The sequence below is a fragment of the Cavia porcellus genome, unplaced genomic scaffold (genome assembly GCF_034190915.1).
Source record: "Cavia porcellus strain 051 isolate PalLab524CR breed Dunkin Hartley unplaced genomic scaffold, mCavPor4.1 scaffold_15, whole genome shotgun sequence".
NCBI lineage: Eukaryota > Metazoa > Chordata > Mammalia > Rodentia > Caviidae > Cavia > Cavia porcellus.
The window spans coordinates 9,230,782-9,253,158 of NW_026947498.1; the positions used below are offsets into that span (position 1 = coordinate 9,230,782).

The 22,377-nt window shown below is 46.5% G+C and overlaps 1 protein-coding gene across 3 annotated transcripts in view; it reads left to right on the plus strand.

Annotated features, from left to right (window-relative positions):
* The window catches only part of Dscam (DS cell adhesion molecule), a 549,020-nt gene that overhangs the window by 85,098 nt on the left and 441,545 nt on the right, over window positions 1-22,377 (plus strand). For all 3 annotated transcript variants that reach the window (XR_010039329.1, XM_063224581.1, XM_063224582.1), the window contains exons 2-3: window positions 14,661-14,978; window positions 20,270-20,416. Coding sequence is in view for 2 of the 3 variants with exons in the window: in XM_063224581.1 (XP_063080651.1) it covers window positions 14,661-14,978; window positions 20,270-20,416 (465 nt within the window). In the remaining variant the exon portion in view is untranslated. The remainder of the gene's footprint in view (window positions 1-14,660; window positions 14,979-20,269; window positions 20,417-22,377) is intronic.

The window sequence follows — 22,377 nt, forward strand, 5'->3', positions numbered from 1 at the left end:
GGAACTGTCTTCACTGCCTTGCACGCCACTCTGGGTATGTAACTCCAGGTCCGCCCCATACCTTTCCTACCCATGAGCACCAGGAAGCCCAGCTCGGCAAAGGGCAGGCTTTGGTCACCACAGGAGGACCCCAAGAGCAAGGGCACCTGTCCTCCCAGAGAAACACCCTGTCGCCCCTGAAGGCCTAGTGTCTGGGGCACATCGGTGTCTGAGGCATCATATGTGTGCTCAGTGCTGTGCAAGCAGATGGTGTGCAGGGAGGATGAGGTCGCCCAGGCAACCTCCCAGGCACAGCTGTGTCAGCAGGGAGCAAAGTCGTGCTCTGAGTCCTGTGCTGCTGCAACGAGGGAAACCTGTACAGGAAGTGGTCAGCTGGAGGACATGCAGTCAGTTGGAGGACATGTGGACAGCGTGGGTTCAGTCTGCCCAGGGCTCCCCGTGTTCTGTGATGGAGGAGATTCGGGACCCTGGAACTGGGGCCCTGTTTGGAGGCAGTGGGCACTGCTGGCTAAACAAGGATGCTGGGCCCCTGTGCTTGGTGTCCACTCCCCATTCAGCCACTGAAACATTATTAAAATGACAGGGCAGGAATTTACTCAGACCTCTGTGGATGACAGAGAGGAAGAGACAGAGAAGAGACATGGTGGCCCTGGGATCCCAGGGGGCGAGGAGTGGCCAGGGCCTGTAAAGTACAGGGCTGGGGGAGGCTGTGTGAGAGATGCAGAAAACAGGCCTGTGCTTCCTCCAAGCCCGGAGAGCCTGCTGGATGGGGCAGTGGTTAGACTACAGTCTGTCCTCATGCGTCTGATTAAAACCGCTGTCGCAGACCTGGAGACACAGCTCGGCAGCACAGCACTGTCCAGGCAAGTGTGAGGTCCTGAGTTTGATTCCCGGTTCCAAAAAAAAAAAAAAAAAAATGCTGTCATCTAAATGTTCTTTGCAATTATAAAACTGGCCATTTTATTTCTGAAACACAAAACATGTGAGTTATAGAGAGAGAAAAGGAATTATTTGCAAAAGTAGATGTCTACCAACCCTTAGGGATAGAGCAAAACGGAAGACTGGCAGCCATGTACCTGGCCACGTTGTAGCAAACAGAAAACCGTACTGACTTGCTCTGTGAGGATAATCAGGAATGTTTTAGGATGAGGATGTTTACAAAGCAAAGACTCTAGCTCCCTGCTGAGTCTCTCGGTTTGACTTCTAAACGTCTTAAGTTGACACCAGGTACCAGCCATAACGTTCTACTTGGGGCTGACCCTGAACATGAAGTTGGGGCTGTAGTTAGTGCATGGATCCAGCATCTGTACTGACGGTCTCTGGCCATGACCTATTCTGCTCCTCGGTCACGGCACAGGTGATCACATTAGCTTCCACGAACCTCACCTTCCTGCCCCCATGGACAGTCTTACTCACTTTCGGTTGGCTGTTTTGCCTGGTGCTGACTCATAACTGCAAGTTTGGTGACATTTCTTTTTGTGAGATGTTTCTCCTTTCTCTGGAGGAGAGGATCTTTTAACCTGCAGGAAGCAATTTTGTCAACATTACCCAATGTTAGCTCTGTCCCCCACTCTTGCTCCTGCCGATTCTCCTCATTTAGGATCCCTTCCTCCTCTCATTGCCCCATTTCCACTGGTCACCGCAGCCCTCGGCGGGCAGACCTTGGGGGACAGACTCTGACCCCGCCCGACCACAGCAGGACCGGTCCCGTCCTTGTTGTGTGCTTTACTACCTGTGATTGTAATTCACACTGTGTTTTCCGCTGCTTCTGAATTGCTACCATTTTCATGCCTTTTGAATCCTGTGAGGTCTGGGTGTCAGTGCTGCCCACAGTGGACTACACAGGGGCAATTCATTGCGGGGTCTCTATTGTTCTCTGAAACTTTGGTGACTTACCTGGTGCCTGTCATCCATCTGAGGGTGCAGGAGAAGGCAACGAGTCCGTGTGCGTGTGTGGAAGTCATTCTGTAGTGGGTGTTGCAGCCAATACTTAGTCATTTTCTGGGCAAACACTAACTTTTTTTTCCTCTCCAGGGATTTGTAAAACACATAGGAAAAATCGAGGATTTTTTCCTCTTGTGGTAAAATCAGTGCAAATATTGGGTAAAAAGAATAGTCTTACATAAAGTAACTAAAGTCTCAGAAACATGTTCTTATAAAAACCTTGGAAATTCTTTTTCAGTCGCTCATATGTCCTCCCTGATGTCCACGTAGTGGACCCTGTATATAAAGGGTAGATCAAATGTTATTCCTTAAGAAAGTTTTATTTTAAGTATTTACTCACCCCATCAGAGCATCAGTTGGGTTGTCAGATCCTGAGAGGAGGTGGTGGTGCCTCCTATGCATGGTCCCTGTTTATAGACAAGCACCCCAGACTGTGACCCTGGCTGTGACAGGGTCCCACCAGATGCAGAGAGATGGGTGAGGGGTGCAGTGAGGGAGATAAAAGACCAGGATTTGGTTCCTGAGGAAATGGTGTCTAACCTGAGAACCAAAGCGTGAGTAGGAGATAATTGGGCAGAGCCAGTGGAGCACTCTAGAGACACTGCCACGTCTCAGGGGACCCGCAGCACTCTGAGGAGGTGGTGTGGCCAGAGCCTCCCAAATGCCAGCACGCAGGCAGAGTGAGCTCTTCCTTGGCACAGTTCATCACCACCGGGCATCACCCTGATAGCTGCTATCCCTGACACGGGAAGACCTACTTCTCACGTACCCTTTGGGGTTCGGTGTTTCTTGCTTTGATTCTGATAGATTTTCTTCATGTGCACGGAAGTGATAGCGTTTATGCATAGACATTTACAGTAACATGTTGTCTTGGTGAATTGATCACTTTTTCATTAGAGAACAATCATCAACCCCTAGTAGTATCCTTTTTAAAAAATCCACTTCACATTCATCAAATCACACTAGCTTTAAGAAGTGTTAACTTGTTATAATTTTTAAATTTTGAATCCAGTGGTTTCTTCGTACTTAAAAATAGCTTTTTCATAAATAGTATGTGATGAGGACAGGATTTTTCATCCAGTCTGAAAGTTTCTGCCATTTTAATGAGGTATTTAGGTCATTTATATTTAATGTGATCATCACATTAAATCTCACAGTTTGATGGGATTCAAATTCCCCATCTTGTTAATTCCTCTGTATTTGTCCCATGTCTTCTCTGTTTTCTTGTTTTTCCCTTTCTTCTCTTCTCTTGGGTTGATGAAATATTTTCAAATCAGTTTTATTAACAGTAAAAGCCTGCCATGAGGTTTTTGTTGTTTTTATTATTGTAGAGTTTACAGCATACCTCTTTAAGTAACGTGGGATACTTTTAAATAATAATTATGAAACCACTTATAATACATGAAACGTACAATAACAGCTTTTATTTCCCACCATCCTCGCATCTGTGAACTAATATTATTCATTTTATTGATACTATGCTTTATAAACCACATATTTTTCTCTTTAAACAGTAATTTTCCCTCTGTTGATTTTTTAAAATGAAAAAAATGGGCATTTTAGTCACCCATGTCATGACTAACTTTTGACCCTCTTCACTTCTTTTTTGATGTTTTAAATTTCCAGCTGATACCGTTTTTCCCCAACCAAAAAGCGTCCTGTAACCTTTCAGTAGTTGCCAATCTACTGACAGTGAACTTTTATCTTTTAAACATGTTAAAGATAAATCCTTTTGCTTTCATTTGTGAAATATTTTTTGCAGTATGTAGAATTTTAAGTTGGCAATTCTTTTTCTTTCTTTTTAAAAACATAATACTGTATGTTTCTATTTTCTTCTAACTTGCATTTTTTCTATTAAAAAGTCTTCTGTGCCTCTTACCTTTGTTTCTCTGTATCCAACATCTACTTTTTGAAAAAGTCTGGCTGTCTTAATGACTCTTTCCTTCATCAGTAGATTTGACTAGTTTAATTACGATGAGTCTCACTGTGGTTTTCTGTTTCTCTTGTCACGGTTCTGGGGAGTGAACCAGGGCCCGGCCCATGCTGGACAAGTGCTCTTCTGCTCAGCTCCTACCACCCCAGCCTCCCTGTTTCTTTTGTTTGGTGTTCGTTTAACTTACAGGCTATTTAAGTTTGAATATTTATAAATTTTGGAAATTTTGCAGAGTGCTTCCTCAGTTTTTTCTGTATCTTATTTTTTGGTGGAAGAAACGTTGGCCAAATGTGGTCCTGCCACATCTCACGAGTATGTATTAATTGTGGTTAAGCACTCTTTTTTCTTTCTAATTTGTGCTTTTTTTTTCTCTGTTTTGAAGCTCACTGATCATTACTTCTGTGGAGTTCAATCTGCTATCAATCCTGTCTTCCTGATTTTCGTTTTGTATCTTGTGTGTTTAATCTCTTGAGGTCCCATTTTGGCTATTTCTATATTCTCCACAAGTATCACCAACATGTGTCCTTCCTCTCCTGTCTGAAACATAGTGGAAAACTATCACAACTATTTTAGTCTCTATGATTGCTAATTCTGTCACTTCTCATTTCTATGTCTGTCTTCATTAAATGAGTTTGCTGCTAGTGATAGGTCATGTTTACTCATTTAATTCCAGTTTTTTATTGGTACCAGTCATTATAAAATTTTACAGGGCTGATTGTTGGGGTTTTTTTCCCTATTGGCTAGTGAAATGTTCGTTTGCAGCTAAGTTACTTGGGACCCATTTGGTTCCTCCTAGGATGATTTTCAAGTGTGCCAGGAAGACTTCTGCAACAGTATCGCGATGACTGACACTTCTGAGTGCCTGTCCAATGTTCTGGGTGCTAAGGCTTCTTTTCCCCATGACTGGCTGGGATGTGAACTTCAGGCTCCTCTGTGTGAGCTTCAGCGACCCCACCCGCTCCTTCTGGCGTGCCTTACCCATCGCAGACGCTGCTCAGCATGTAGACTCACGCATGTGCTGCTCATCGCAGAAACCTGCTCCGGCTCCCCGGAACCCGCTCTGCACAGCCTGCTTCTCTGTGCTGCGCAATTCCAGCAAGCTCAGTAGCTTTAGATCTCACCTTTTGTCTCTTTACCCCAGCCGTTCCTCTCCACTTGTGCTCACACCATTGGTATGGTGCTGGAAACACCCTCAGGATAAAGGGGCTCCTCTGGTGGACACCTTGCTTCCTTCTTACCTGGTTTGCTGACTCTCTGGCCTGAATGAGTGCTTGCTTAAAGTGGGAGGGAAAATCCAGTTTCGGATTTTATTTGTTGTTATGGCTGTGGTGGTTGCTTTATCGTGAACAGAGACACAGTTTCCTATTCCTAAGTTCTGTGTCTTTGAGAGGTTTTACCAGTTCTTATTTAATGAGGAGGGTAACACCACTGTGTCAGTGCAGGGACTAGAGAAAAGGACTGAAATGCACCCAAGGTAGAGCCTCAGTTACCATCACATGAGCATATTTTTATGATCTGCCTTGGAATAAATTTACAGAAGCTCAGGTGCTTTCCAAGTTGTTATGTGAGTGAGCATTGTTTATTTGATTTCAGTGGTCAGGTTACACTGAGTTTCTAAGCATTTGTTCAAATATAAAACATTTTAAAGTCTCGGAATAAGCTAAAGGTTATGCTTTCATGATATATTTACCTAAGGCAAAGTTAGATTCCTTTTCATTTTGGAAGACCTTTGTGAAAGCAGCTCATTTTAGTGAGAATATCCACTCATGTGTCTTACAAAACTAGCAGAATCATTTTGGACCCAAATGACATTTCCATGCGCAATGAATGGGTACAGCTGGTAAACCATTTCTTCCTTTAAGTTGTATCAGGTATTGTATCCAAGCAGTGAAAAAGCTGACTAATACAGAAAACTGGTACTGAGAATGGGGTTTTTGCTGTGATTTACTTGACTGTGTGGTTAAGAAGCATTTAGAACTGGTTTGCAGGAGTTTGAAAATGATTAGATAGACAGGCTAGAGAAATCCCAGTTTGCTATAAGCAGACCTTGATAAGTGATCTTAATTAAGGAGACCAGAATGCTGACGTGAGTGGAGTCAGAGAAGGTCCCGCTCATAAGCTTCAGAAGAGGATTCTATTGGGAGACTACTTGTTACATTGTAGCAAAAATTTGTCTACATTGTGTCCTTGTCTGAGACTTTGCAGGAGACTGAGAGGTGACTGGACTGATCTGGTAAAAGAAACTGCAAGGAAGCCCAGTGTTCAGACTATAACATGAATACTGATGGCTATTCTAACCAAATTTATAGTTAGAATTGGCAAAAAGTGTACCGAAAAACTGAGGAAACTTAAATTTTGGCTCCAAAAGGAGCCACATGTAAATTTGGGGCCAAAGGAAGTATTCCTGGTGAAGAGATTAGTGTTATTACTTTATGCAAGGACAAGAAGAAAGATGCTTTGAGGACATCTCAGAAATAAGCAAGACCCTGTCCATCACAGGCTCAAGAGTACAAAAGTATGAATCTTTTATTTGAGAAGAGAGTTCTTAGAACTGCTACTGAAGATGGTCTGCCCATGGAGTTGGTTTCCTGGGATTCATTTCATCATCTTCAGCCATTCAGGCATTCAGTGACCCCTGCAGCTGTGGTCCAGTGGGGCTTTGCTTTTATTTGACTTAGCAGAAGACCTGGTGTTTTCCATGTGACGCTGAATGCAATAGGTTTGGGATTATGGAAGTGTACACCCAGATTTCAGAGAAAGGAATCCCAGCAAGGAATCTAGGAGAGGAGTGAAGGTGTGGGAATGATGCTAAATTTGCAGTGGAGACCCCAGGAAGGGAAGGATACCAGGATTACAGGACATCTGCTGAGGAAAGCTACAGGCCAGGCTAAGAGCAGAGCCACATCAAGATAGAGGCCATATGGGCTGCAACCAACAAGGCCATAAGGGTGGGACCACCCAAGCTCTTTGGAACCCATATGTCACCATTGTGCCCCCAGATGCCGGACACGGAGTTACAGGATTTAATTTTTGCTTTGCTGAGTTTTGATCTTTCTTTTGTCTTGCTCTTTTTTAATCCCTCTCTTCCTCACATTGGGAATTGGAATACTTACCTGTGCCATTATACATTCAGAGTATATAATTTGTTTATTTTACAGAGGTTCACAACTAAGAAGTTATGGCTTATGTTTACATGTCCCCCAAAGCCTCATGAAGTGATGGGTGGGGCTTTTGCAGACTGGATGGATCTAGAGTGTGTGATTGATTCATGGTGCAATGCTAAGATTAAGGGTACTGGGTGTAAGGGTGTGAATGCTATCTATCCTAAGAGTGGGTAGCCTGGATACAAGATAAGGATAGAAAGAGGCTTGATGTTAGTTACTTGTGCTTGATTGGATGCTGTCTTTTGCCTACCGTGAACTTAAGAGATTGCCTTGAGTCTCAGAAGAGACCTCAACTTGGACTTTTGAAAAATACTGAAACTATGAGACTTCAGGAGAGAATAATTGCATTTTTGCTTTGGATAGGATAATTCTATTATGTGAGACAGAATTATGAAGTTGGTATTTGGAGATAAGATAGGATATGGAGATAAAGTAAGGTTTAAGGAGATTGTCTGCTTGTCAGGTTATTGACCAGAGGTAGATGGTGAGCCTGCATCATGATTTGTCAACTTTACTGAATTAAGGACTACACCTGGGATTAGTAAAGCACACCTTCAGGTGTGTCTAAGTGGTCATGGGGTTGTAACCCTGGGTCTATAGATGGTGGTCCTCACCCCTTCATCTCCAGTGCTTTTGCCTTACTCTGGCTGCCATGAACTAGTCATCTTTGTTCTCTTCTGCCATGATACTCTTGGCCTGGTGCCCTCTATGATGGACTGGATCTCTTGAAACCATGAGCCAAATAAAGCCTTTCTTGCTTTAAATTGTGGATATCAAGGATTGGATCCCAGTGATAGCAAAGCTGACTAAGACACTCTATTGACCAATTTTTCTATTGATCAGCATCTGGGTGTTTTGCAACTCAAAAATGATTGCTGGTGTAGCTAACCCAGGGCATGTTTTCTAGCAAACATGTTTATGTTTGTGTTGGGGTGTACTTAGGAACTGATTTGAGTCATATACATGTGTCCAACATTAGAAAATACTGGCGACAAATTTCCACAAAGATGTGTTGTAATCTTCCCAACTATAGCACAGGTGGTCCTGTTGCTTGGAACAAAAGACACAATTTATGTTTTACATGGTAGTTACTCTGCTGGGCGTGTAGTGGTTCCCCTTATACATAGGTCTTTGTGTGAACCTATGCTTTAATTTCTTTTGGCTGCATGCATAGGACTGAAACTTCCTAATGCCTACAGGATGAATTACTGATTACTGTTCTCTAGCTTGGCATCTGACGTCTCCTACACATCACCTCAAATGTAGGCTCTCAGAGGTCAGTGATCTCCTAGGCTTTTATAATTAATAGGTGCCTAGGTCTTGGTACAGTGTCAGATACTTTTAGGTGCTAAGATAAATATTTACAGGAAAATGAATGTAAGACTTAAATTTCCTTCTCCAAAACTGTTGATACTGTCAGTTGTGCACTGAAGATGCTGTTACCACCACCTTCTCTCTGACAACTCAACGTTCTAACATTTTTAATGCTTTCTGCCTCAAGTACATTTTCATGGCTCCTCTGGAAATTTTCCCCATGTCCCCTGGTTTAGATCAAGGTCTCTATCGTGCTCTCATAGCAGTTGGTGAATAATTCTGTCCTACTGCTCAGCTCGTGCAATTATACTTGATTTCTTTACATGACCACAGCGCCTCCCCTGAATTAAAATTCTGTTGAGGGCAGCACCAGGAGCCTTTAAATGTGCCTTACCTGTGTTTTACCCCAGCCCTTATGCATCACAGGCACTCAGGAAGTCATCCATGAGGCTATGATTCTGTCAATCCCTTCGGACGACTTCTTTCACATGTTCCATCATGCCCTGCTTGAATTGTAAGGGAAGGTAAAATACAGACTTCCCTGTTTTGCAGAGCATCCCTTCTGCTTCTCACGGGCGCCTTGGTTATACCATCTGTTAAGACGCTATAAAACATGCAGGAATCTTCACCGGAAGTAACAGCATTGCAGAGCCCTTCCTGTAGCTTCCATAGTGTGGGCACCCCAAGATTTTCTACCCTAGATTTCACAAGGCCATGCCAAATGCTTTTTTGCTTTCTATCACTGAAGTTTAGTTATTTCTGGGAAACTTTTGCTCAAGCACATGGTTCATGCTGAGATCTCTGGTGCCTCACCGGGTAAGGCAAACGGTGCTGTGCTGGAGCCGGAGGTATGCCGTGAAGCCAGAGGTTATTACTTGGGCAGATGGATGCTCCCATAGTTACAAGCAGCAAGAGCTGTTGGGATAGACTTTGAGTTTTCTTTTGCCTGTGGTCGTGTGATGTGTATCTTAGAGACTGAGTTTATGTTACACCATTAAACCCGAGGTGTGAGGTCAAACGAGGATTGGAAAGTGGCCTGAAAATGGAAAGGGACCAGAACCACCCAGAGGTTGCTTGTCTTATTATTATGATTAAATATTTATCTTTTTTTCCTACAGCCAATTAAATAATTCCACAATCCAACTCCTGGAGTGATGTTTTCTTTTTTTTAATTTCCCTGAGGTTTAGCTCAGTGGTGTAAGCGCCTGCCTGGAGTGACGTTTTCAATAACAAACTCTACATCTGGACTTTGCCCTGCTCGACAAGACTACTTTAGAACAGAGGAGACTAAATTCAGATATTACCAGGTTTTATGTAGTTCACATTACCCACAGTCAAGCTGACAAAGAGTAATAATGTAGGAAAAAGAGAAATCTGGGTGGAATTAATTAACCTTGAAGAGTGACAGATACCTCATCCCTAACAGTGTGTTTGGGGTAATGTCAGTCTCTTAGAAAGTTCAGATGTGAAATTACAGGGCTGCTATTAGCATGTTTATCTGAGTGGAGAACTGTAACAAACTGTAACACTGAACTATTAACTCTTGCTCTGATCTGCACTGATTTCTCAGCTAGCAGTAATTTTACTGTTGCGATGTATGACGCTTTGCTCATGACCTTAGTTATGTTTGGGAAAGAGAACTGCAAAGCAGCCACTACCTGCTGCACACCTCTGTTCTCTCAGGGGAGAAGGACCAACCCTTCTGGGAAATGTAACCTTATACCGTATTTTCACAAATAGGATTCACGTGTTTCCTGGTTGAGCAATGGCCAGCCTGGCCTTGGCCGTCAAACTGTGATTCTGCCTTAAGTGAGACCCAGAGAAGGCAGGTGAATGTGCCACGGTGGAGCTGCGGGAGGCGGAGCCCAGTGCCCAGAGCCTTGCCAGTGTTTGCTTTCTAGGAGAAAATTGATTTCATTATCAAAGTGACACAGAGGTGGGGAAAGCTGGCTCCTGCTCAATGTCTGTAGCGAAAGCAACCGTGGGCCTTGTAGGATGTCACAGCGTGGTATCGCCAAAGGAAGGAAGAGACGTGGCAGGCCACCTTGTCCTTGGACACATGCCTCCCTTCCTCCTGCACCTGCTCTTCCTAAACAAGGGCAGCCTGGAACTGGTGTCTGGCGGTTAAATGACAGTCACTTGCCTGCTTGTTGAGTGAGACATAGTGCTGAGCTGTGTGGCCCCGTCCACTGCATCCTTGGTCAGCACTGTGAGGGCTCTGCAGCACTCTGCTATGCGAGCAAGCCAGGGACCTCACACCGTTGTTCTCTGTAATGTATTTACTGAAGTTAGGCAAAGAATGAAGCTGTGAAATGAAGAGTCTGCCTCGGGAGGGGAGCGGGCAGCCCTTCTGTCTCTCCTTGGTGATGCTAGAGGTCAGCCTGTGGTTTTCCTGGATAGAAGCTGACAGTCTGCATGGACAGAGCAAGATCCCCAAGATACCCTGCCCTGTGGGGACCTGTGTCACTCTCCCCTTGTGTCGTGATGAATCACACAGGTGAGTTCATCCTCTTCCATCCTGTGTGGCACCGTGGGAGCTGGAACAGCCCTGTCGCTGGACCGTCTCTGTGCCCCACTGTGGTCCTATCAGTAGAGGTCACCTGCCAGTGTCCTTTGAGGAGGTGCTGGCCTGTGGTTATGTGAGCTTTGCTGTACCACATGTGGCCAGCAGGAAACTTCTGGATCTTCACAGATTGGCAGTGTCTACCGAGGCTTCTCCAGCTGAGGGAGCAGCGGGTGCTCTCGGGGGCTCACCTACTCTGGTGATGTCTGCTGTGTAGCCTCACAGTGGGGCAGATTCCTCTGTGGTCACCAGCTCTCCACCCAACAGTGAGGGGCCCAGGTTAGTCTGGCATCTCTGCACCCCAGGCTGTCTGTCAGAACTTTCCATGTGCACCCCTCTGCTCTTACCTGTGTTCTGTTCCCTAGCTGTGGGAGGTGGTTCCAAGATATTTAAGACAGAAGCAATTTTTTAAAATACAGATTCTTGCAAAAGAGTAGCAAATTATCCTTAACTTTGGCCATGTCTCATTAATATGAAACGGGAAAATGAATAAATGCTGAGGATGGATTTACTAAGTTACAAAATATCTTCAGTATGTTAGGTATCATACGTTATGCATGTTACCCACCGGGGACATAAAATGTTAGGGGCCAGGGTATTGACAGAATGCAGTCCTTATCATTTGGCATTGAGGCTCCGTCCTGAGAAATGCGTCAGCAGGTGATCTCCCTGTGGCCACCTTGGCATCCCTCATACCAACCTAGTGACACAGCTCTGTCCCTGGGTGTGGCTTTGTACAGATAAACATGAGATGCATGAGGTGGCTGCAAGGACAGCTCAGCACGCGGCTCCTGGTATATTTAAAAAGTATGAGAGAAAGGGACACTCTGAAGTGGAGACTGAAAGTATAAATTCATAAACCAGAGCTGCAGTCTGTTGTCACCATCAAGCATCATGCATCACGTGTTACTGTGCTTTTACACAACAAGCTTGGTGCCACAGTGGTGGACACCAGCACACCACAGATCACACACAGGAGGTGCTGTCCGCCACCTCAGAGAGATTTGACGTCAGCAGGCAGAAGGGAATTTTCAGCCCCATTAGAATTTCACGATAGCACCAAAGAACATGTCATCTGTCGTCAATGAAAATATTCTTGTGTGACCATGGCTGTGCATAAATGCTTGCTTCCTGTATGGAATGTTTCCCATGAAATAAACCACATAGCATCCCTATCCATATTCAGTGGATCCCTGGAAAAAAAGAGCCCGAGAGTCCTAGCTGTATCATAACCTTATTCAGTGTAAAGGTGACTGCTTACAAGATTTTTTCGTATCCAGGGCTATTCTGAATGTAGGACTTACTTCCGTCTTCTATATCTTTACTGTTTAATATTTCCTGTCCTCTGATGGAGACGTACCCGGAGTCATAGATGGATGTCTTCTAATGTTGTGCTTAGCTTTAGGAAGATATGAGAGAGCCACTCACCTTGGTTGGGGTCTCCCACTGAGTTCCTTGCAGAGAGCCTCAGATCCAGGGAAGTTCCATGCTGCAGCCTGGCGGGGATTGCTTGCAGGAGACGTACTGGGCATGAGTGGAGGAAGGCTGTCTGCAGAGGGGTACAGCCAGGGCTTTGTTCTGGACTCCTTCAGAGCTACTGTGTTAACCCGGGACCTCTGCAGCACCTCTGAGCTGTGAGTTTTCACACGGCCACTCCCTGCGGCTGGGCCTGATTCCTTATGGTTCTCAGCTGGAGACCTCGGCTGCTGGGGTGTGTGGGGAGCATCGGCCCTAAGCAAGGAATCTGGAGTGGACTCCCAATAGCCACACCAAGGGGTGACAGGGAAGACATCGCTGCCAGATGGCGCCTCTCACTTCCTGCTGTGTAGCGTCTCCCCAGGGCTCTAAACTTACTGCAGTGCTCTGAGGCTGCGGTGGCACCAAGGCTGGGTCTAGCTGTACCGGCACATGCAAGGAGCAGGTTCAGTGTGGTTGTTCCGGAACGAGGGAGTCTGGGTACACAGAGTCTCTTCCTCTTTGTTCCCAAATAGTGTAAATTGGCTGTGTGCAAATGGATGGGCTCAAGCACTTTATCCCACAAGCTTAGTAGCAACTCACTGTGTTCCAGGATCCCAGGTCCCCTGCACAGGCCACACTGAGGGAGTCTCGGTGGGGGAAGGGTGGGCTGGGGGCAGCCAGCGGGAGCCTCCTCCGATGCTGCTCGGATGAGCACAGCTGCTTTGCCACACACAGCCCAAAGGTGACAAAGAAGATCCTAAGCCCTTGCTGGGCAAAGGGGAACCCTGTTCCTGCCGACTCCCAGCCCTGTGTCCTCGTTCAGGCGATAGCCACTGAATCCTCCTGTGGCCTCTGCCAAGTGCCTGCCTGCCGTTATGTGCAGAGCTGTGGCTCACAGGAGTGAGATCAGCCCTGGGAGAGGCGCGAGGTCCTTTCCATCCCTGAGCGGCGGCGAGGTTCACTCCCAAAGCATTGGCCATCCTTTTCGCTCTTAAAACTGTCGGCCTGGGTGTGGCTCTGCTTTGAAAAGTCACAGAGAAGCACAGAGGTCCGGAAGTAGGCCTTCATGGTATTTGTAGAACTTTGCTGTAATTTTTTTTTGGATTCTGGAATTTGAGTTTCGTTTGTTCACATGTGCAGTCCTCCATGGGTATCGCCAGTGGGTGCACCATGGCACTCAGGAAATGACTCAGAGCCAAGTGGAAGGTGAACGGTTCTGTGCACACTTTAATTCTAGGTGTTACAACAGGGGAGTTTATAGGGAAAGATCAGGAGATGATTTAGACAATCATATTGTATAAAATGTGCATCACTGGTATGTGCATACTGAAGACTGAAGTGTTGAATCCTGTGTAGAAACAAGGAATTCTGTGGGATGTGGTGTTACAGGAGTGAGACAGAATGTGTACCAGTGGTATATTTTAGTAAGAATGACTTATTTTATGTGTGTGTATATTCTGACATAGAGTAATTACATAGGTAAGGCATGTAGGCAGATAAACCAGAAGGAAAAATGTAGAAAAACAAACCCAAAACAGCTCAGAAACTGTAGGCTGGTTTAACTGGGTGATGCCAAGGGCAAAGCTCTCTTTGTGCTTTTACTGATTCCCAACAAAAAGTGTATTGCTGATTTGACATTCTATTTCCTGACAACCAATTGTGCTTGTAGAATATGATCTTCACTATTTGTATTTAAAACAATTGCAGTTCATTTCATTAAAGCTTAGGTCTGTAACCCCCAGAAGTATCTGTAACCCCAGCGGCAGGGCCTAGCAACTGGCTATGGCAGCCCATCCCCGTAGCCTCTGTGTTGAGGTCCATTGAAGTTAGGCTCTGTGCTTCAGGTAAGAGTGTAGCCATCAGAGCCAGTTTTTGTGATGTGTACGTGTTAGTGGGGAAGAGAGGCATAGTGAATAGAAATACAGAACATAAAGTCCAGCTGGGGCCAGTTCCAAGGAATAGAATAAGGTATGAGATACATGGTGAAAGTTATGAAATTATCAGAAGTGCAGATGGAAGACAATGTATCCCAGCCTCTTGGTTCATAGTATTTGGAGCAACTTGGAGTTTGTTCATGGTTATTTCCCAAAATGCTTCTTGGATATTTCCCAGGATGCCCCCCATATTTCCCAGAATGCCCCCTGGGTATTTCCCAGGGTGCCTCCCATATTTCCCAGAATGTCTCCTGGGTATTTCCCAGGATGCCCCCCACCCAGGCGAGGCAGACACAGCTGTACCTACAGAGACAGTTTCCCTCACCACCTCTTGTGTTGTCTCTCTGCAGTTTTCAGTGAAGAACCACACTCCAGCCTCTACTTTGTCAATGCATCTCTGCAAGAGGTAGTGTTTGCGAGTACCTCGGGGACGCTGGTGCCCTGCCCGGCTGCAGGCATCCCTCCTGTGACTCTCAGATGGTACCTAGCGACGGGTGAGGAGATCTACGATGTCCCCGGGATCCGCCACGTCCACCCCAACGGCACTCTCCAGATCTTCCCCTTCCCCCCCTCCAGCTTCAGCACCTTAATCCATGATAATACTTACTATTGCACAGCGGAAAATCCTTCAGGGAAAATTAGAAGTCAGGATGTCCACATCAAGGCTGGTGAGTGCTTCCCTCTGTGTCTTTTCAGGACAGTGGGGGTAGGGAGAGATGATAGGGAACATGCCAGGCCAGCCAGGGACCACGGGGAACCTGCCATCCGTTCACTTTGGCACTGCTGACATGTTCTGTGTGGGGTCGGAGTTCCTGTGCTAGATTTCCAGGTGTCTCGTTGTGTAAGACTCAGACTTTGGAGCCTTAGTGGTGACCCACTGGGTGGTTCTGAACTGCATCCCAACCCCACTGTAGTTTCATTAGCTGATCTGTTGACTCAAGTGCTCTATGGCCTAGCCCCACTGTCTTTGCCTCCTTGACCCCACCCCAGGGAAGGAAGGAAGGAGAATGAAAGGCAACTGACTGAGCTGGAGCAGAAGCAGCATAAATGGGAACAAAGTCAACCCAGGGTCCTTGTAAACCAAACAGGCCATTTGTGACTATCACATATTGCTGAAATATGTTCTTTTTACCAACATATTGTGACTTCCTAAAAACCATCATTGATACACGTCAGTGCAGAAAGGCAGCCTGAGACAGAGACATCAGAGGCCTTCTGTACAGGACATATTGTGTCCTTTAGAGATGTAGCAGGGTCGGGGAAAACAAATTCACAACTGGGCTTCTGCTGGCAAACAGACTGTAGGTTTTCCAGCCTTGCTGGCAATCTGTGGGCAGGCTGCGGAATGCAGAGGGGCAGAGGAAGCGACTGTGTGGTCTACTCAGCTGCTCCCAGAGCGCAGTAATGGGTACGGCAGCCACTGTGGAAGAGCTGGTAGAAGGCATGGTGACACGCGCGACATGTGAGACGCTCCAAGTTCCTGCGTCTGATCTCGGTGATAGAAGCCATCAAGCATCAGACTGTGACTCACTTTACCAGCTGCTCCTTCTGCTAGCTGTGTTTGATCTCCAGGACACGCTCACGCATTCCTCAGCCCGCACACGAATGGGAACCTGAAATTTCAAACCACTGTACCTGTGTGTTAATGCATTATTTCTGTCTGGGGTTTCCTGTCAGACAGAGGAATCCAGTGCTTAACCAGCTTTCACTGCTGTACCCGTATTTGTCCTGGAACTGATGGCTCTGGCCCACGTCGGAAGGCTTAGAGGGATGGACAGGCATCGATGCCACCACCCCACCTGCACAGCTGTGCCATTGGTGTTTGTGTGCTGAGGCCCGACGGTGCAGGAGTCTGGCACACATGCATACATGCGAACACACACACACACACACACACACACACACACACACCACTGCGTGTCAATGTGATCATATAAGGTGGACATTCCTACTGCCCAAGTGGAATTTCTGTTTTAATCTAACTTTGCTTCCAATTCTGGACACATTATGGTCATGATAATCTTGTTTGAGTTATTTATTTATTTATTTATTCATTGATTTCTGCAAATTGAGCCCAGGGTCTTGTGTCTGCTGAGTACATGGTCTGTCACTGAGTCACACTTCCAGCCCTCTAGTCCTCTTCTAAATTACTTATAAAATGCTTGCCAGTCTGTTCATGTCGCTGTGGACACAGTGCAGTACTCAGCAGCACTCAGGAGGCTGAACAAGGGCCCACAGTTAACCCTGAAATCTCAGCACAGGTTTGAACTGAGTGAGCCATTGGCGATGGGTCCTCCTCGGGGATCAGGTCTCCCAGCTGGCCTGCTAGGTTATCTATTGTATCATTCCCTCTTCTTTGGGAGCACAAAGAATTCTTTTCCTCATCCAGTTTTGCTAATTTTGACCTAGATCTGGGTGCCAGCAGCACCCTGGGTGGAGGGTTTGATCGTGGTGTCTTATGAATCACCAGTCCGAGCTCTAACCCTAAATCCTTCCTTGCCCTCTGGGCTCCAAAGGTCAGGATGCTGATAGGTCCATGACTCGGGATGTCCCTCGTCCAGACTGCAGGGGCTGAGCAGCAATCTCAGTATGGTGGGCGAGGTGGAATGAGTGTCTCGGGAGGGCTTCCTTCTCGGGGACCAGTGGCTGGGACTTCTGCTTGTGGCCAGGTGATGAAGTGGCACCTTTCATCTGATCCAACCCAGAGCCAAACAAAGGAAATACTCCCAAAGGACAAGGTGTCAGAAACAGCAGAATCAAGGCCAGGCTGCAGGCCTGAAAACAATGGTCCCTGGGAAGCTGGAGGTGGCAGAGTCAGATCTGCGACTGCTCTTCTGGAGGGAAAAGAAGCCACACAGGGATTTGCAGGCAGGCTCATCCTCAAGTGCCCAGCAGGGGTTGCAGAGTGGGTTGCATAGTGAGGAGAGTCTCTCTGGTTTTAGTTAGGCTCCTCCAGCCTACTACCAAACATGGCCTCAGCTCTTCCCCTCCCTGTCCATGTCTCCCCACTGCCCATTTTTAGCAAGAATTCTGCTGAGTCATTCCTCCATCCAGATATTTAAGCAACTCCTCAATCCCCACCTATGACGTGCAGTTTTTAGGCATTCCTTTGGCAAGAATCCCGGAGGCCAGTTTGGCAGGAATTCCTCTACCCTTGATATCTCTTTTCTAAATTTCTGTCCTTTCATAGAAAATTGTGCCATCTGTAGGAAAGTAGATGCACCTCGAGACCATATGGCGCGTGAAATAAATCAGATGCATGAGCCCAAATGTCACATGGTTTCTCTTATATGAGAAAAACAAAATATAAATATAAAGTCAAATAAAAGATAGAAACTAGGAAGTAGGAGATCTTTTGCGAATGGGAAGAGGATCAGGAGCTGGAGGGGGAGAAAGGAGAGGGAAGGAGGTGAAAGGAGGAATAAAGGTGTGTTCCATGAAGGCACCGGCAAATGTCGTGCACTGCACACACAGACTGACAGGAAGAAGGGAGGAAAGGAAGAAACAAATCAGCAAAGACTTCAGAATTACTTCAAAAATACTGCTTATCATTAAACAATAAATCTTCAGTACTAGAATACAAGTAACAAGCAAATAAAGGAATTATTTCATGAACTTAAAAAATGTGACTGTTAAAAAACAGGTCTTGGGTTGTTTGTGGCAAACACAAAAATAAACATATGCCAGTAGGACAGTAGTGCCTAGCATGAAGACATAGGAATATAGTATTGTAAGATTCCACAGCTAACAAGCCAACAAAGGACAGAAAGTAATCCTTAAGGGCTGGGGATATAGCCCAGTGGCACAAGCATCTGCCCGGCAAGCGCAAGGACCTGAATTTGAGTCCTAGTACAAAAAAAAAAAAAAAAAAAAATCATTAAAAGATAATCCAAAATCCAGAAGAAAATAAGAAGCAGAACTAAAACTGTGTTTTCTCACAAAAACATTACAGTGATGCTTGTAGTGTCAGAGAGTAACTGCTGTCCATCATGGATCCACCACAGACTGGTGCCCAGAGCTCTTGTAAACCAGTGCAGAGCACTTGCACCAGATGGACAGAAAGCAGGGCGTCAACGCCAGCACCAAACCTAGTGATGAAGATGGAAATCGAGTAGGAAAATAATCATATTGCAGAAAAACCAAATGGAAGACTCTTTGTACCGAGGAACCAGAAGGCAACATTTTTTATGCTAGCAGGCCAGTGGGCCTGAGTCCAGATCACCAGCAAAGAGCCAGCTTTGGATCCAGTTTAAATAAAATTTGCAAGCAGGAAGAACAAGGTGTTCCATGACTGGTTCCATTGGTTGAGTCAAGCCCTGTATTGTCAGGAAAACCAACTCTAAATGTATTTGCTTAAAAGGAATTGTTCGTCACAACAGGAACACCTGGGGACCAGGGGAGGGAGTTCAAGCAGAGTTAACAAGCGTCTTTGGCTGGGTTAATCTGCCCCAACCAGAGTCCTTGAAGCCAGTTAGAAGCACTGTATTTTCTTAATGAAGGGAAACAAACTGAGAACAATCAAATCGGCCCAGTGCGTTATCAGAAGCAAAGCAGCTGCACCCAGACAGTTGAGGCTGACTGAATCCAGCAGGGCGCTGATGTGACAGGCAGTGGGAGCACAGGAAGAGGCCACTCTCTGATTGTCACTGGCTGTGACGTGCCTATATGTTTGTTACTCTATAACTACATCTTTACTAATCAGATCATTGTGCCCTACTATAGCATTAGACCTGAGGATATCCAATATTTATGTCACACTATAAAAGCTCAACCCACCTAAATTACAAGGCAGAGACGCCAGGTCATATTCAACACTGCTTAAAAGAAAGAGTATTCATTTTTTGTTGCTGAACTAAAAGACCTAGGGCAATATACTTCAATGTTAAAAAGACATTTGTTTAGCTCATATTTTTGGAAGTGTCTTCTGTCCAGCCTCCACCAAGGGTCTCCTTAGAATTACAACATGGCTGAGAAAGGCAAACTGAAATTCAGGACTGCCGTGCAGAGGCAGGAAGCCAGAGCAATGAGGGCCAGGCTCTTACGATAGCCCAATCTCCTGAGAACTGAGAGCACTCCCTTGAGAGCTACAACAGTCCCTCTCGAGGGCAGACCCCATGACCTAGCCACCTACTGCCAGGCTCCCCCTTTCAGAGGGTCCACCATGGCTCAAAATCCTCACACAGAGGACCAGGCTTCTAGGTCACAGACCTTCACAGTCCACCTCAGACCATAGTTAAACCACAATGAATAGGTTAAAATGAAAGATGAGGAAAGATATACCATATTCATGGACTCACAGCCACTGGTCACAATAAAGCAGAGAGAGAGAGAGAGAGAGAGGACATGAGCATTCTAAATGTTTGTGCACCTGGTAACAGAATTTCAAAATACAGACCACACAAACAGAAAACTACAGTGAGAGACAAATCGAAATTCCCTCCAGGTGCCCTGTTACACATGAGGTCTGGCACCACCACCAGGAACTCACAAGGAGAGCAGCCAGGCCTGTTTCCTCCTGCCTCAGTCTCCAGACTGCTGGGATTGCAGGTGCACACACTGTACTCAGCTGTGAAGGGTCTTTTAATTGTTTCCAGAGGTCCTCAGGAAAGTTTATCCTTTTTGACTTTTATTTTAATAGTCCCAACATTCTTCCCTGGTCCTCAGGGGCCGAGGGGCCGAGGGCGGTTTCCTACCAGCGTGGCTCCTGGCAGCCACTCCCCGTCTGGAAGACCCTTCCCTGCCCAATGCCTCTCCAGGGGCGGTCAAAGACTTTAAATTGTATACTTGCCTTTAGCATACAGAGCAGTGTACATTAGTGGGGTGATGAAAGTGGGGAATGTAGATTTCTGGGGGTTCTCCTAACAAATTGGTCGTGCGGTGACTCTGCGGGGACTTGTTAGGGTGACTCGCACTCAGAGCCTGCTACCCGTGCGCCTGACCTTTGTCCTTCTGCCTGCAGTTTTACGGGAGCCCTATACAGTCCGTGTGGAGGACCAGAAAACCATGAGAGGCAATGTCGCGGTCTTCAAGTGCATTATCCCCTCCTCGGTGGAGGCCTACGTCACTGTCGTCTCTTGGGAGAAAGACACTGTTTCACTCGTCTCAGGTAGGCTTCGTGTCCACGGGCAGGGCCGGGGAGGCGCTGGGTGCTGGCGTTGCCACCCTGCCCTCTGCTCTGGCGTCTGGTGTGAGTGCTTTGTGCTGGCTGACCTGAGCTCTGCAGTGGATCCGTGATGGACAGAAGTGCCTCACTTGTGCTGTGGGTGTCCCCACGATGCTAAATTTTATAAGAAAATAAGGCTTTCGATCTGCTTTTCCAACCCACAAGTAGTGGGACTGCATCCGAGCAGCCCTGAGTCTTCTGTGCCTGGCTGAGAAGCCCAAGCCTCAACTCCCTGTGCTCTGGTGAAGAGCTGAGTCTCTGCCCCGGGCCAGTGCTCTGTGAAGCATGCGCCTTTGTGTTCACGGTACCAAAATGTGTGTCTGGGTGCAGAACCCTGCTTGGCGTGTACCGGTGGGTAAATATGGAGCGACAGAAACCGGGGCTCGGGGCCTTTACGTCTTTGCAGTTGCTGATGGCACCGAGTGGACCTCCCGCTCTGTGCTGTCTCCGTGGGGAGGCCCCAGGCCATGAAGCGCTCGATGGGATTTTCTGTTCTGCATCTCTGTGGATCCTGGCTCTTGGAGGTTTGGGTTTTTTTTTTTTTTTTTTTTTTTTTTTTTAGGAGTACCAGGGATCGAACTCACAACTATGTGCTTGCAAGGCAGGTGCTTATGCCACTGAGCTAAATCCCCAACTCTTGGAGTTTTTAACAGTGTGTTGTCTGCTTCTGGAAAGAACTGAGATGCTATATGTGCATTTGAAAGTGGATAACCCATTGCATTTGCTTGTGTCTTTGTATACTTACATACAAGTGTGTACACACACACACATTAGCGTGATTCCTGCCTAATGCCAACAGTTTGTCAGTTTACAGAAAGGATTTAAAACTCAGGGCTCACAGAGAGAACTGTCTTTTTTCTCAGCTTTCTGACTAGCTAGAGAGTATAGTCACGGTACACCAAAAATGTGCTTAGAAGATCCACATCCAGAGGGCAAGGCTTTGGCCTCAGCTCACTGCAGGAATGCACGGTGCAGTGGGAGTTTCTGGCTTTTCTTAACACTGTTTTTACAGTGCTTGCAAAGCCCCTCACACTTCGGGGTATTGAACTGTAAGGTTCTCAAGCTGAAATATGATTGCAACAATCAGAACAGAGTTGGCTGTGTACACTTTTGCTTGCTGACTTGCAGGTTTTTAGAGTCTTACTTTCTTCTCCTTGAGGGTTGTGTTAGTTTTCTCCATGGCAGGTAGAGACATCTGACAACCTCCCTAGCCCAGGGCCTCTGTGGGAGTCTGGCCAAGGTGTGTGTCTTCCCTAAATTCTTTTTTTCAGTACCAATAAATGTTTAATGTTGCTGACTTCCTCTGAAATGGGTTCTGGCTGCTTGACTGCCTGCTTGTTGCTCCTTAGCTTGGATGAGAAGGGATGAGATGCTCCCATGCGCCACCCTCCAGGACCGTGACCCTGGTCACTCAGAAGGACAGCTTCCCAGAGGGCCCACGCTCCCCAGCGTAGGTGGCAGGTCCTCTCCACGGTCCCCCTTCTCACGGTGGCCAGGAGCCACCCTGGCATGCAGCTTCTGTGAGGACAGTGGCTCAGAGCGCTGTGCTTCTTCCAGGACCATGGCTTAGATTCTTTCTTTCTCTTTCTCTTTCTTTCACTCTCCTTCCTTCCTTCCTACCTCCTGCTTCCCTCCCTTCCTTCTTTTCTTTCTTCATGCCTCAACCATCACTTTGGGGTCTCCCATCATGAGAGGAAGCGAGGGGTTGAGATGGACCATCCTCAAGCAGCTCTGTCACCTGGCAGCCAGACTCCCCAGCCTCAGGGGGTGCACCCCAGTATTTCCAGGTCCCTCATCACGGGGAGATAGTGTCCCGTGGCTTGTCCACTGTTCGGCTCTGGAGCTACCTTCTCCTCATGCTTCTCTGGCCCTATGACATTCCTGTCTTTCTGGACAGAGAACAG